The 17297-nt window shown below is 41.1% G+C and overlaps 1 protein-coding gene across 3 annotated transcripts in view; it reads left to right on the top strand.

The window, feature by feature from the left end:
* LOC105422335 (nephrin) overlaps positions 1 to 17297 on the top strand; it is a 194161-nt gene that overhangs the window by 86047 nt on the left and 90817 nt on the right. For all 3 annotated transcript variants that reach the window (XR_016138043.1, XM_089071342.1, XM_089071341.1), the window contains exon 5: positions 3973 to 4083. Coding sequence is in view for 2 of the 3 variants with exons in the window: in XM_089071342.1 (XP_088927468.1) it covers positions 3973 to 4083 (111 nt within the window). In the remaining variant the exon portion in view is untranslated. The remainder of the gene's footprint in view (positions 1 to 3972; positions 4084 to 17297) is intronic.

Below are 17297 nucleotides of genomic sequence, written 5' to 3'. Positions count from 1 at the left end.
AGAGAAATAGACAGAGACAGACAGAGAGAGAGAGAGAGAGAGAGAGAGAGAGAGAGGGGGGGGGGATGAAAGTGGAAGGCAGGATGGTTCGTTAAACGAGCTTAACGTGTGCCACCCCGTGGTAAGGCATTACTCTCGACTAACGGGCCGTGTTGCAAACTCTATTAGCAATATATTTTCCTCGCTCCGTCGGACTTCCAGTCCGCCATTGTGTTGCCGGCCGAACGGTTTACACGTTGTCGTTGGAAGCGCGCCGCGCGCGTCCAGTGAGATTTTCAGTCCCGTGGGCCGGAAGCTCGCTCATCGATCCCTTTCTCGTTCCCTGACGCTGACCCTCGTAGACACGGCAGATTTGTGCGCCCACCGGGGTGAATTCTTCTCGATTTTCTGACCGACCTCTCGAGCTCTAAGCAGCGGCCTGTTGATTTGCCGGATAATAGTTAAATACCTTTTAGGATCACATTCCCAAGGGCACGGAATAGCGGCAATTTGTTTGAAAAGAGCCGGGAACATTCTTTCATCTTATTGCGAGTAACGGAATATTAAATTGGATTTGGTATACCTTAACGAAATAATTTACCTTACGCGCACGCTGCGGAATAGAATGATAGAGAATAAAAGTGAATGTTTATAGCTGGCTAACCGAGCGATAGGACTGACACCGATACTTTTTAACGCTCTTCTTGTTCCGTGAATGCTGCTCCTGAAAAATCAGGGCAGACATTCGCGCAACGCTCGACCGTGCTTGGCCCATAAAAGAGCGAAAGAAAAAGAAAAGCAACACACCGAAACACGATTCTTGAAAGAAGCTAGCGAGCAAGCGCCGACTTTTCAGGTGCACCACCTCGTGTCTACCATTTATAACCGGTCGTACCGACAAGACAGCGGCATATTCCGTTGGCTCTCTGTACAGCAGAGAATTTCAGTAAAAGTTTCCGCGAGCGATACCGAGGTTCGCATATGTTACCGCCCCGTCTCGCTTTTCCACTACTCTGCCCCGCGAAATTCTGAGGGAAACGTCGAACGGGATTCGCGCGGGTGCGGCTTACCCCCGGCATCTACGTGAGCCACACGACGCGACGGTTCACCCCTTCTTCCCCCGTTCCTCTCTCCCTCGAGGAAGACACGTGAATCTCGCAAATCATATCCGCGAGTTACGAGACGAGTGGGGCTGAGAAAGAGAGATGAAGAGAGGAGGATGGAGATCGTCCCGGGTTGTGCCACACGAGCTGGCTTTGTACGGAGTGCTTTGTACGACTTTGGACGGATTTTAGCGGTTTCGATGCCACGAGCTCGAAGCTACGGCATGTAACGGACCGAATACCAAAACAGCCGTTCCGCGCCCGTGTACTGAGATGGTAATAAATATGTAAAACTCGGCCGGAGGGTGAATCGCGTGCGGGAAGATTAATGAGCAATCCCCGAGGGTGCCACGAAAGTGAGGAAAAGCTCTTCACGCAGCACGTATCGCTACTTACGCGTTATCAATAGCTCGACTGTGATAGAGTGGCGTTTTTAGGCGGTTGGCTTGTATCGGTCTATTACGTCAGTAACATATATATATATATATATATACTTTAGAATAATATGATAATGTCGTACTACTAATGGTCGCTTGAATATTCATGAGATTAGCGCCCAACGACGATTTATTCTGTAATTAACCATGGAAAGCTAATGTGAAGTTATTATTAATTAACACTAATATAACTTTATATGATATCAGAATGTTATGAAATGTAAAAAAATACGATGTGATATTGATAATAATAATAATAATAATAATAATAATAATAATAATAATAATAATAATAATAATAATAGTTGTAATAAATAATAATTGTATAATAAATATTACAAATGTACTTATATCCAAGTAATTTTAGATTAACGCTACAGTAAAAAATTAGTATTACATAATATAAATAATGCAATACATCAAAAAATTTCTCATACACATTTGTTTAAATTTTTAATTACACATACGAAAATTATTTTTAAGATAAATTAACTGAATTCAACAAATTTTCTATAATGCTAGCCGACAAAAATTATATTTAATATTATAGACAAGTAAAGTAAATTAAAAATTGTAGATATGGTAGAAATATTTTGTGAATTCTCTGCGGCAAAGATTGTAAGTAGTAAAGGTCCGTCGCGTATCAGACACGCGGCGCTCGTTCATGGAACGTCGAGCGCAACTTTCGGATTTTTCTCGCGAGCGAATCAATTGTCAGCGTAACAATGGTCGACGGCTTCGGAGACGGAGAAAATTCGCGCTTCGGGAGAGGATGGGACGACCGGCGGATATCTCTCCGACGGATAAACGCCGCTATAAAAGGCCGTGAATGCCGGGTATTAGCGCCACTAAAGCGTCGTCTTGCGCCGCCCTCGTGTAATCTCCGTCGAGATTACGACGTCCGTCTGCGGAATCCCGTGGGAATGGAGCGTTCCTTCCCACTCCCATTGAAGTTTCTGCTCTTCAGCATATTGATTCGAGTCGACGGCGATCGTATCGCGGAAACGGCGATTATTCGGACAACGATTATTGAATTCTTTTCCGCGTCGCTAATTTAATCACGATGGGGCGATATCTTTTTGCGTACGAATGGTCTGCAATTAGAATCGAATTAGTCTTAATCGTTCTTATGACCATCGATAACGTAAATGCGCTTGTACCCTTTTCTTTTTCAAATTTAACTGCCGAACATGAAAAATTAAAAATAATTAGTAATTGCCTCGTTAAATTTAAATCCATATGTCACATTACACAAATTTAACATAGATAAATACCTGTTCCTAATGAAAGTCGGTAATTAATGCATCGCTGTGAAACAGATTCTTACATTTATATTTTACGTTATATATTTTTTCTTTTCATTTTGTCGTGTCGTATAGCTCTGAACGCGAGTCGACAGTACTGACTCTTGCTCATAGAACACGTCCCGAAAATATCGCCACGTACTTCAGATATAGCCGGAATACGATCGTCGACGATATGAACAAACAAGTCACGCCGGCGACATGGTGACACTGCACTTCGTTCGAAAGCGAAGTGTAGTGATTCGGATTATCTACATAAAGATCCACACGGAAGCTTCGCGACCGTCTCGAGATCGATCCTCCGCATGGCTCGCAGTTGCACAGATGGCCGCGATCGAGGTCGCAGTCGCACGTGTAGTCGAGTAAACCAAATCGGAATATTTCGTCGTGCGTGGAAAATATCGTCTCGCTTATCGAGGTCGCTTATCGAGTTTGCCCCACCGCGAGAAACCCTCGTCTTCGCGAACGCGATCTCTTTTTCTTTTTGCGCTGCAAAATCTTCCCGAAGGGAGAAGGAAGCACGAGCGAATGGAGCGTACATGTCGATCGGCATCGTCGCCGTAGTCGATGTCGTCGTGACAATAGCCGAAGGCAATTTCCATCTGACATCCGGGCGACATATTGGGACGAGACTCTCATCGGCTTGTTTGCGTTTACCTCGGCTGTATCGTGAATGCATCAGACTGGTGATGAAAGGGAGAAAAAGACGATGCCAGTCAGGTAAAAGCTGCTGCTACTGTTGCTAGCTTCACTTCCTCGTCCTTTTTGCCTTTCTCGTCGGACTTCCGCTTATACTTGCCTAGGGCTAGACACATGCGATGCTTCTCATGCGAAAGTATTTTATTCGCAATTAAGTCAAGATTGATATACATATAATTTTCCTTTATGAAATAAGAAATGAAATACGCTGTATTTTACATAAATGCTTATTTATTTTGTGCTTATTAAAATATGTTATTACTTACTTTACATACACATATATATTTTATATTATACTAAAATGTGATATGAAATTATTAATAGCAACGATAATACTCGAAATAAAGTTATCCCCTTTAAAAATTTCTTCGTGCCACGTAACATAGCCTGAACTATCAAACCGGGAAAAAACGTGCATATTGCTCACACGTCAATTTTTTCTGCTTACAGTGCCACCAGCGAAGCCGATAATCTATGATGCGAAGAGGCGAGACATGAGTAAACTCCTCGAGGCTTACCCGGAGGGAGCTGACTTGTTCCTGGTCTGCGAAGTGCATGGCGGTAAGTGTCAGTTATAATGTCAACATAATTTTATGGATACATAATTTTAATAATTTTCTTTGAAACTGGCAATTGCGTATTAATATTTAAATTTTAATCATAAGCATCTTAAATTATAATTTCGAACGATCTTAAAATTAAATTCACGATAAAGTTTTAAAATCAATATCACTTGTACCGAGGATCTTAACACAAAAAAAAGTCTCACAGCTAAGTAGACAAGTAGATAAGTTAATTTACGTAATATCAAAATTTGAGCCTCGAAAAGAAGAAGGAAAAACACATTACAAGCTAATCTACGCCTTTTTCATCGAATGCAATTCAACAAAGCGCCCTACACCAGTTTTGGAAGACGGTTTGCCCCGATGAGAGAGTGTTCAAAGTCAGACTGCGAGTCGAGTTAGCTCCGCGAATCGTTTCGCGAACAAATAATCGGCGCGCGCGAATTGCTCGAGGCAACGACGAAGGAGGCGTAAACGTACGTTGTGCATGCCGAACGAAAAATCCCATCTCGCTGAAGAAGCGTGGGTATTCACTGGCGCGACGCCAATTCCATTTAGAGTCCTCTACACGACGCACTCAAGGAGAACGCCACGACGCGAGCGGGAACGGGAGATGGCTCACGAAGCCGGGAGAGGCGGGGAGGGGGGGAGCTTAAAAGAGTCCGCTCGCTTTTTCCCGTAGGCATCGAGAAACGACGATGCTGGGCGACTTGTCGCGCGGTGGCCGAATCCATCCTGGACCAACGCCAATTTCGATCCCCGTAACTGCCACCGTTCCGATGCACTCCGCCAGAAATCGTGCGCTCGCTTCCGTCGTCGTCGTCGGAAATAAATTATCGCGCCCGGGGCTCCTATCCCGCGATAACCGTGCCATTAACCCTTTCAGTGTACCGGAGCTACACTCGTTAAAAGAAACGTAACTTTTTATATACTTTAATTTTAGATGATTATATCTTCAGAGCGCACATTCGGGAATTTTCTTTTTTTTTTCCTTTTTTTTTTTTTTTTTTTTTTTTTCTTAGTTTTGAATGGAGTAGAGTTTCGGGAGGATCTGGGCGGTTGTTAGTTGTCGGCGAGCAGTTTTGTTCCGAAAGTAGCTTTAAAACTACTTATTTGGACAACGCGACTACTTCACTTTTATAAAGACCTCAAAATGGTAGCTTTAATACGAAAGCGTTAAGCTCAGAGAATTAAATTCCGGCATTTCTTACTGGAAATGTATCATGTGAAAATTTTGGAGAGTGTTATACGTTTTCCTTTTTTCGTCTTCTCGATAAAAGTCCGCGATGACGAAGTAAGAAACACTTTTATTTCTTTCTATATATTAACGTTTCGCGGAAATGGTAAATGTAAGGAAGAGACGAGAAGTTTGGTATCCAAGAAAAATCAAGATGAGAAGAGAAGAGGGCGGAAATGACCTCGCAGTTCGCCACGTTGTTGTGTAATCAACTTCTTGAAAAGCCGCCAAATTCGATTCAGAAATTTATATAGGGGTATCCACCCATCTTCAAAATGATATACGGCATCTTTGCTTATGAACACATTTCAAAATTCACTCTACAATTATTTTATCTGCGCAAACGCAGACGCACTTGAACACAACAACGAATCTTTAAAGAAACTGACTCGATAACGAAAGTTTAAATTCCGACGATATAAAAATGAGAAACTCCCTTTGATAAAAATACGAAACGGACGATAGAGCCGGAGATAAACCCCCTTCGGAGACTCGGAAAGGGGTAGCAGAAAAGATGAAAAGCGCGCGCTGGCAAAAGATTAATGTACAGTTGACTCCGTCGTCCTGCCGGGCGCGATGAATCCGTTGAATACGTGCCAATCTCCGCTAGCATTGCCGAGCCACTATTTCCAGTTTAACACGGACCACGACCTGCCTCGACGTCCGATCTTCGGCGCGATTCCATCCGCGGAATTGTTTCGAACTAAGTTTTATTTCCCCGGGAATATTCGATCCTCCTCGCGAGCGCCGGTTACCACGTCACGTCGCGCAAACGTATTGCATGTCGGTACTATGGAATTTCAAAAGGGCGGATACATAATTAATGGCGCGCCTCGGCATCGGTTGCTGGAATACTTATTAGGCAATCGCGCCGCGGGGTTTGCACCAATATAATTTGTATGAATGTAAGCCGTTACGTGCTGTTATGCGTGTCTCGAGAAAGGGATTTTTGGAGAGTGAAATTATCGGGAGTCAATAATTCTCACTTCTCTCTCGGGGGGGGGGGGGGGGGTGAATGTCAATTCTCAGTTTTCAGTTTTCAGGAACGATTCTCTCGGCCATGACTTTTCTTTGATTTGAGATAGATGTGATTTTTTTTTGTGACTCGAGATTATTACAATAGCGTTATCGAAAGTAGTCAGTATTCTTGGTACGAGGCTACTGGAGAAATCGGCGATTTTTCAGAATTTCAGAAATTTCAAAGATCAACGATTGCATTCGCGTAGCATGGCAACGATTTGAAATTATTGCATATTTTGGGCTCATTTCCGTCTATCTATCTCGTCCTATTTATTGTTACATTTCCATTGTTGCGCTTCTTATTTATTATTACGTTTCTATTGTCGCGCCTGGTTGGAGATTCTTCGGAGACCGCGCGCGATTCATTCAGCTGTCATCTCTTTCTTTTTTTTTTTTTTTTTTTTTTTTTTCACCGTTGAAGCGAACAAGGATTTTCTCAGGATATCGTGTTCAGCCTTACAATCTTAACCGGTATATTATCTTCGGATATTAACATCGAATCGCATCGCTGTATAAAAATATTTCACTTAATGCCATTTTTTTTAATTACGATTATTATACTAAATTTAAGACGATATTTATTTTTACGAGAGGCAAGAAGATTTTTGAAAATAATTTGCTTATTAACGAGCGTCGTATTACTCGGCAGAAATTTAAGGGAAGTGGCATAATTCTCCCGGTCGCCGCCGCCGCCGCCGCCGCAACGCGACATGTTTTTACTGTCATTGCAATTTCACCTTTCACCGCGTTTCGGCGTCGAGCGGAAACGCCGCTCCTCGGGACAGGTGATTTGTCACACGGGAACGAAACGAGCTCGCTTCGTCCGACTTGCCGCCGGAGTTTTTCGCGCGCGCGTACAGGTAGCTGATGACTTCGGGGCGGGAAAAGCTCATGACGAAACGCGAGATGCGACAGTAAAGAAACGGAAAAGCGAGGTAAATAAGAAGGGCCGTCGCCGCCGCGACGTCAGACGGAAAACGCAACGAGCGAGAACTTTCGGCGCATTTGTACTCTCCCGCCCCTCACCCTTATAGCACGCCTCTCTCCCGCACGCCCTCTCTACGTCTTCCCCGTCTGATATGGAAACTCTCCTGTCTGCTCTCCCGATCTCTTCGGGAACAGCTGATTGCTCGTATTTCTCATTCGCCATGAAATACAGAGAAGTACAGAGTACTCACTTGTTCGTACGACTTTTCCGCTCGTTGCTCCCCCGCGAGCCTCGTCGCCCTGACTCTTAGCGTGCAACACACGTTTTCTTTCTTTCGCTTTTTTTACCGCGACCGCCTTTAGGAGCGGTAATCAATTATCTTCCTCGTCATTTTCGTATTTCTAATGTCGGTTACCTTCGAATCATCACGAACTCGAGTTGCGAAAGCAGTCTTAATTTAGACTGAAATATAAAGTTATGTTTTTTTTTTTTTTCGATCTGTAGCGGCATCGTTACATCAATAAATGAGTAATAAATTTTCGAGAGCCCAGCAAAATAAACCGTATTTACGCGGGTTTTGAAACATTTGGGCAAATGTTTGCCCGATTAGCTGTCGACTACACTTTTACGGGTTTATTTACCTCTCTCGCGTCAATGAGCGCGGTAATTACGCGTACCTTTTTGCAGACACCGCGGAAACCTCTTTCGCCTTAACCGGCAAAACCATGGAAAGCGTCCCGATATAGCGTGTATATACCACCAGCGTGTGCATTTAACACCTGCGTCGCAAAATATAATACGTCCACGCCAATTTCATAATGCAGCATTCGCCGCTACCGCTGCAGCAATCCACGCACGTATTAAACGGAGGGGAAAAAGACCGAGGGTGGCCGAGGGTAGCGGAGAAACGCGAGTATTTTTGCGGCTTAATTCAAGGCTCCATGCGCGACGTAGGTGAACGATAGGGGAGAGAGGCGGGGGGGGGGGGAGGGAATCGTTGGCCGATATAAAAAGGAAATAAAACGCGAAGCCCAGAACCCCGAGGGAAATACCAAAATTGTCATTACGAAAATATATCGCGCTCGCGAAGTGTCTCGCGCGAATAATAACCGCCCGATACTTCCAATGGTTATTAATTTTCTGTGTTTCGGAGAATTAACGACGCTGTCGTCATCGTCGATATCAATAAAAATGGTATCTTGAATATTTATTTTCGGGAGGAATAATTTTGCCAATCGGGACGTTCTATCGTTCACGCTTATAGACCGTTTCATAGTCTTTGCATTAAACGTAACATTTAGTAACGACTTTGAAAATGATGGTAAAAATGGAAATACAACCGGTACGGTAATGCTCTCGTTTACAGAGCAACGACGGAGAATTTTGTAAGGAGATATAGCGACGCAAGTGGCACTATAATTTTGGCATTAATACGCAGACTGTATAACTTAGTTTTAACGATCGCCATCGATTTAACCATGGCACGGCGAATTCTTCGAGCTGCTCACCTGGCCTGTAATCGCGGTTTATTCGCAACATACGATTTAGCATGGCGTCGTATGGGTTTGGCGCAGCCGGTTTATCGAGCTAGCAACGTCGGCGAGAAATAAAGACCCTATTAATGCGAAGCGGGATTAGGGGGTAGCTCGCCCGGGGTTTAGCTTTCGGATAGCTGCGTGCATCCTGCAGCCGAATTTTCGGATAACGATTCGAGGCACCGTTTTCGCTGTCAGACTCGTGCTGGCGAATATTACTTGCCGTCTGAAATTGTAACTGTCCCCGAGAATGTCTTCCGGATAAACTAGAGCGAAACGTACGACGTGTCAGTAGTTTCAAGTAGCCCGATGCGCCATTTTATATCTCATTGTTGTTCACTGAATGTCGATAAAGTCACGTAATGCGCGTGCAAGCGCTTTATTATAATATAATATAATTATTTCTAAAACGGCGCACGATCAAAATTATGCAACTCTAACTTTCTTGAATTTGTACTCTATCTTAATTAGATTCGTAAATTTTGTCGATGTATGTATGTATGTATGTATGTATGTATGTATGTATGTATGTATGTATGTATGTGCTCCATTATACGAATCGTCTTTAATAGTGATGGTTTACCGCGTTAGCTGAACCGGTTAAATGAAATTTCGTGTGAATGGTATCTCCGCCCAAGAACGTGAGTTATCATTTCACATGAATGTCTTCAATACGGGATACAACACGGGATACAACAATTTTAGTGCACCGGGTGGCTATGTTTGTAATGCCCCGTACTGACGTAAATCGCCTTCCGTCTTCCTTAATGTCACTATCCTTAGACGCGAACAAGGAGCTACTACAAAAAGGGGATTGTCGCTTGTTACCGTTTGCGAAGAGAAATGTATCTGAGAAGACAAGGTACAAAAACCCAAGATACAAAGCCAGTATCTGAGGGAATGGAAACGTCGAACAATGTTACGAACAATGTCACAAAAATATAATTGTTTCGTGAATTAAATACCAGTATTGTACATTTTTAATGCGCAAGTTCTATGCTAAATCGATCTCAATTAGGATTGTTTTCTATCCGTTTTCGTTCTTTAAATCAGATTGTCTCTTTGATACTCACTTACATACCTAGTTTTTCTATTTAGAATCATTTCTAAAATTTTACTGAAGATAGAAAACTCCTGAGAAAAACTCCTCCTTTGTACTTCAAACTAGAAAATTATCTTTTACCGCTTATTTCAAATGCAAAATAGGAATTTAATTTATAAAACATGAATCGTCGTCATCATAATTTCTTATAAACTTTAAAAATAAGATAACAAGTAAAATAAAGAAGAAATAAAGTTTCAACTCAGTATTATTATAGTATTAGAGAGAATATTATAATACAGAATTTATAACACAGTTGAAATATTAATACAATTGCACTTGTCTGTGGAATGGATAATAATTACTAACGCGTCTGAATCATTGCATTTTCTTTTCGCTTCCTCGTCGATGCAACCGGATGACTCGAGCCATAGCGAACCGACATGTCCGCCTCGCACAATACTCTTCCGACACTTTGACTGGGCCGAACACATCACTTTACGACACGCGCAACAAGCAACTCGCAACCCCCGCAGAGATCGCGGGGGGGGGGGGGGGGAGGGAGGGGTTGGTTGCAACAACGCGAACAGAGTCGGACACAAAACGTGGCGGACAGCGCGAAAGGACGGCCGGCGCGGGATAAAATCCGACGTGACACGTTTCTGTTTACCATGCACGCCGAGCTGCATATGCAAAGCGAAACTTTCCGTCCGCTTCGTATATATAGGGCGTTTCATAAACGTCGGCGTGCGGTGTCACGCCGTTTTTCGCGTGATGCGGGGAACAAGTGAAATGTATCGTTTGACACATGTCGGTGAGCATTGAAGGCTACATTTTTGTCGCAGTTTTCAATTCTGAATGTTGCCGTTTCGACGGCATGTAACGCGTTGGCGTTAAACGCAATTCTCGCGTTAGGTAAATCTAGAATTTTCTCAATTTCTCAAATCCGTTGGAATTTAATTCGGCAAACAAGAGCATTCTTCGATAGCTGTAAAACGTCGATTAAATAAATTATACGCAATCACTTGAAAATTAATTTTGATTATACTTTAGTTATAATTACAATTATATTATAATTATAATTACAAATATCCAAGTTAAAACAGTCGAGTGCGTCGATACTGTCACGTTATCTTTCTCAAGATATTTAAAATTTTTTTTACATTCAATTTTGAAAGAACCTGTACCGGAAGGTTCTTGGTTCGCTCAACTCACGAGAGGATAGCAACCAGCGATGGGTTTTAATTTATTTTATTGTGACATAAAACCTGCAAAATGCATGCCGTCCCATACGAGCTGACCTCGTGGCGTCTCGTTAGTCCTTGCGATATCCTCGCATATGCAAGAGATATTTTTACTGCAAGTAGCAGTTATTTAAGGACGCGAGAGAAAGTTGTCCGATTTATCCAAAGATATTTTGGTGCCGCGTTTTAAAACGAATTTATAAAATTACTTAAGAGATTATCGCGACGAGAAAGAATGTAAAACTACAAAGCCTCTGGCATTAATATTTCTCGTTTTATATGCAATTTGATAAAAATTATGCCCGTATAAATATGAAATTAATATTTGCTATATACAACGTTATATATATGCGGAGGGAGTCAATAATACCGATTTTACGTCGAGTTTAACGACTTCTCCAAAGTTTTTTATCTCTGCCGAAGCACGCTCCGAGGCGAAATAATTTATTGTTGCATTCACGAAATTATTCTCCTCTCTCAAAATGGGAAACGACGAAACTTTGCAGATAAATCGGTCATTAATATTTTCTATTTTACACGCGCCTCGTGTGAACGGCGAAGTTTGCGGTAACTCCGTTGAAAATTCGTACTTTCATATTTGCGATTCTTAACGGTAATGCTTCTTTCGTTCCGTTTTGAGGTTTACAAATGGCTGGGACTACGAAATCCGCGCAGTGTATCTTGCAGAAATTCAAACTCCATAACGCATTGACTGTAATTCCTAATATCAACAGAAGTTTGGGCCGGAGTATACCAACGGGAACTACTGCGCAATGATGCTCAGAGATTTGCATTGTGCAAACGCATCCTAAAAAGGAAACTTCGTGTTCGACCAGCATAAACTTACATATCCCGTAACGTTATATTTGTTTCTAATTTGCCATTCCGTCGTTTAGACGTACCTACCATTAATGCCCAATTATGATTGTGTCAATATCAAACTCGCATGTTTTATTACATCATTTTTTAACGATTTAATCGATATCTTTTTATTTTATATTTCTATCGTTCTATCATTTTAACATTAACCTTTTTTTTTTTTTTTTTTTTTAATAATTTATCTACTACAGGTAGAGCAAATATCTGAGAGCAAATAACGTTATAAAATTAAGCTTCTATCTTTTGTGTAACTGTTACCGCACGCTCACCACGCTCCGGTTCAAAAGCTGTTTGACTTTTCTAATGTAATTTACGCGACGAATGGATTTTAACCGAATTTCGAGCGAAACTTTCATTTGCAAATCTTCGGCGCGACGGTTATTTTAGAACTCAATTTGCAAAAACAATCAGTTGCAATCGCCCTAAGTAAATAAGTAAATAAAGCCTTCGCGGAAAAATGCTTTCAATGTAAAAAAAAATACTGATTCTTTCATTCCCGTGTGAAAGCCCGTCGCGCGTATCGTCACGTAAAAGTTCAGCCTCGGATTTCTTCTCCAATCACGGCGCTCTTGTGCTCGCCCGCGGCCGTTGGAAATAATTGACCCCGCTCTGCTCGTATTTTCGAGCATTTGCCGTCACGTAAATGCAAGCGAGCGAGCTGGCCTCGCGTTTAAAACCGGCTTCGCTGCGGGTATATTCTTCGAAAAGGGAGGCCGCGCCGCGACGCGCCCTGGCCGCTCATTCCGCCGCGTATTGTTACCACACAATACACGGTGTATTTCCACGAGTGTGTTCCCGCCATCCCTTGCGTCACAGCCGCTGTCCAGCTGCTGCATTGTCGACCCCGGCATTGCATCGAACGCAATTTTACAGCGTCACGGAGCGAAATGTTTGTTTTAACGCGACCCAGCAGCCATAACGCAGCATTCTCTCTCTCTCTCTCTCTCTCTCTCTCTCTCTCTCTCTCTCTCTCCCCCTCCCTCTCTCGTTTCGCCGCTCGAAACGACATTTTTATTCTCTTCCTCATATTCCGTATGGTCATTTCGCGCATCTCGATTATGCCGAAAGGCACGTGCGTTTCGCACATGTTAATAGCGAAAAAAAATTTATATACGTTGCGAGGGAATTCGATGAACTCGAAAATTTGTTGGATGAATCGAGACTCAGATTGGAACGTACATTCACGATTTTATCGATTAAAGTTCAGTCGATGCTCAGAGCGGGCGTAATCTAATATCGCATCGACTTTACTATCGGTTTATTAAAGTGTTTATTACAGGATTATTTGTTTATTGGTTGTAACATCCCGATACCCCTTTTTTCCGCCGCGTAATAACGATGATGCAACTCCGCGCTAAATGCGAGTTTATCCTCACAATCTGATCTTCGCTTCCATTTGCTACATCGCGATATATTCATGATATCGCGCGAGTTGCTCGGTGGAAGAGTTATCTCGGTGGGGTTGAAAGCACGTAAAACGAGTGAGACAACGGTCGAGAAACAGATATTCGCACTGTGAAAGTATCCGGGCAAATATACTCGTCGTCGTTGTTTTACGTTTCTTAACGAGAACGACGAGCGGAAGCGACTGCGCGCCGACGGACCTGGGGGTGCGTTTACGCGGTAACTGTGTTTAAAATGCCGTAACGTTATAAAAAAAATACGGTGCGGCAGTACCGCGACAAGGTACGACACGATAATGAGTTTAGTTTTCGCGACGACTTTTAATACGCGAGGTCTTCTGAATGCGCGCGATCCGGACAGAAGTCGTAATAACCGTAATAACCTGCACCATTTTACTATTCGGTCCGCATAAATGCGGTCTAAGCGGTCAGATGTATGTGAAGGGTCTTTTAGATTTACGCATCTCACAGCGAAAATATTTAAATAAAGTAAAAATAAGTAAAATTGTAACAGTCACATCGTGTATCTAGGACGAGGGGATTAAGGGGGGTTTGGAGAGTCAAACTCCCCGAAATTTAAAAAAAGGAAGTTAAAGTTATGATTTACAAAATCTAATATCTTTCTTATTCAGAACGAGGAACGAGGAGATACTCTAAGCTCTGAGATATCCAAAAAAAGGTAATTCATTAACGCAAAAAATTGCTGTTTATATATTAACAGAATTGATAAAACCCCCCGCCGAAAAAGAGACCTTAGATACGCTCATATTTATAAAAATTATTAAAAATTTCTTTTAAGAAACTGAAAGCCTTATTCACGAGTCGATCACAATTTTCAATAACGTGCTCATTAAGCTATCGGTTTCGGCATTTCTTCTCGAGAAAGAATTTACGGTCACATTGTACACGATGTGTTTCATATATTACGACTGTGAGGTTCGCTCTAAAAGCGAGTTCGTTGGGAAACGCAAGGAAACGGATGGGGAAAAGCCCTCCGAGATACTACCGACCGGATATATTTGTATCCTGCGGAGCAGCAGGGAATTATTCCACGGGGAACAATGGAAACGGTGGTCTCGATGGCGGAATTAATTATAGTGTTGGACTTAATGAACGCTTATTATCGCCCTCTTTTTGAGACGGGATTATCTCGCAGCGAGATAACATGGGAGCGCTGTCGCGACAGGAAGTCGCGAAAACACATAATATTATCCTTGAATTATTAACTGCGATACAAGATAATCATTTCTTTGTGAAATTCATCGACGCTTTCAAAAATTCCCTCGTCATTTCCTCCGCGGATGAACTTTGGGTGAATTTTTTATTAGCACATTTATTATTTTGCTAAATAGACGAGAGATAAATTGTAACTTATAATAATGTGTGATAGTTTGTAATAGCGTATAAATAGTAATTTTTAATATAATAGTTAATGGAAAATATGCAAATGTTTTTATATCTCGATACTTACGTGCTGCTTTGCGATCACTGTGTCACATGTATTAATTTAAAGCTTTCCTCGGGTCATTCAGTTCGCATAGACGGACTTCCTGAACGCTGCTGAGTAGTTTCGATTTCGCGACGGGAAGCCTGTTCATTTCCTGGTTATTGTTTAATGAACGTATACTCCGTGGAAATTAATGCGATTTCAGCGCATTGTGCTCGGGAAATTAACGCGATTGTAGATAATACATGTTTCGCCATAACGCGCGTATAGGATTACCTGTTTGTTTCTTTCCGTACTTCCGCCGTTCGTTGCTATGCTCACTCATAATCTGCATTTGATAAATTATTTTAAGCTTTAACTATTTTATGCTATCGTAAAGCTTGTCTCGCGAAATACGCAAATCCGTGTCACCCGCGCATTAAGAACAGCGAGAGGACAAACATTTGCAGTTGTTCTAACGCTGCAGGTAGACACAGAATAAACTGCATCAACAGTCCACGTCACATACAAATACGAATCCTTGATGTGACACAAATAACAATTCCATACAATGCATCTTGATCTAAAACAATTGTATTTTTAATTATGCGAGTCTTTGTTACACACGTTGATAATAACTTGCTGTACGAGTCTCATATTAAATTTCTTTTATGGTTCCTTTGGAATTAATTAAAATTAATTTAATTACAATTTTAATAATATAAAAGGAAAATTATTCAATTATAAGTATTTTCTATTTAATTTTGTTCACATAACTCGTAATTGAAAAGAAATATGTAAGCTGGGAAAATTTTATAAATTTTCGCAATGTGAAAATTAATAATATTGTTAACCAAGTACATAAATTTTATACATCAAGTATTGACTATGTAATTACCAATCTCCAAATTATTAATATAGCAAGCGCTAACTGAGCAAATAACCACTCCTAATTATTGCCGTTCCAACTATCGATATCAATGATCGTGGCTTTCGGCAAGATGTATATGTGATGTACGGATATGTCTTTGATTAGAATAGATATCCATGTAGACAACCGGAATGGACAGCCCGTCTGTGAGCTAGATAGACAGATGGTTCATCTAGAATAACTGTTGATTAGATGATGGGTATCCGTTAATACCGAACAGTGCTCAATAGTACATGCCGTTATTTGTTCATGCAATAGTACTGTTTGCCACGAAGCGTCTTCAGATGGAGATGAGAACATCATTTGGGATTAAAATTTTAAAACGTCACATATTCTCGATCTCATATTTATTTCAATGTAACACCTCTAAAAGTCAAGCTTCCTTAAAATTACATGTTTATATAAAAATTAAGAAAATTAACATTTAGGAGTGAATGAATTATTGGAAATTTTTCATAATTACTTTTCATGAAAGTGACAGAATAATTTAATATAATTTTTTATCCGCGGGAAAAATTCTGTAGAAATATTTCATGTTTTTAGAAAATAATATTTTTATATTCACATATTCAGATTCTGTATTAAACTTGCGAAATTGAAATTTTAAATATAAGAAAGAGATAGAAGTTTTCAACTCTTTTCAATATAACAAAACAATAAAATATTTATTTACATAATTATTTACGTAATTATTAAGAAAGAAATGTTCTCTTAAAGTTACCGAACATGTAATTCCGGATTGTTATATTGTCGGTCCCATTTTACAATTACCATTCGCAAATATTCTCTCGCGCCAAACAATTCTACATGTCTCGATCTAATAGTTTACCAGCTTTCTTACAGTCGACAAGTGTATCTTGCTAATTAAGTCAGTAGTAAACCAACGATGTGCGGCGCTTTTAGAGCATCCTCGGACGCGAATTTACCTTGGTAAGGGCGCATTTTCGAGATTCCCTTTCGTCATAATTAGCCGTAACAGTCGTCGGCGGTGAGCCACAGGTAGCGGTCTCTCGAGAATGGGAGACGTGGAGTATCTCCGTGCCGTTGTTTCGGCCGAATGAGGCCCGTTTGCTGATGTGATTGACGGCGACATCCACGTCGTAACCCTTGGGACGTGACACTCGAATTACTCCTCCTTCTCCCCCCCCCTCTCTGCTGTCGACTCGTTTATTAGTGGAGGAGTAATGACAGACGTCGTCCTGCCAGCATCAACTGCGACTCGCCGCTTTCGGATCTTTTTCAGTCCCGGATCGGTGTTACAACGAGCTTGTAAAATATCCTAATTAACATCATAATAAAAGATTTCGTCATATTCTAAGACTCTTAAATATAAATATATAATAATAATATTAATTATTATCTCCCTACTTAGAGAGAGAGTTCAGAAATTGTTTTAGTAAAATATATCTAAATTTGTCTATTAATTTTCTACACGTTGCCGGAATCATCATTTTTTTTATTTAAAGAGCATATATTATCTATAATAATTAACTTGGAGATATCTAAAAATTTAGACTAAAATAAAATAATATTCGTCGATCATCAAAATAATTAAAATACTCAAATT

Source organism: Pogonomyrmex barbatus, unplaced genomic scaffold, assembly GCF_055798465.1.
Source record: "Pogonomyrmex barbatus isolate J1 unplaced genomic scaffold, ASM5579846v1 scaffold11, whole genome shotgun sequence".
NCBI classification, from domain to species: domain Eukaryota; kingdom Metazoa; phylum Arthropoda; class Insecta; order Hymenoptera; family Formicidae; genus Pogonomyrmex; species Pogonomyrmex barbatus.
Note: the sequence above shows the minus strand (reverse complement) of the source record. Positions and strands in the feature narration are given on the sequence as shown.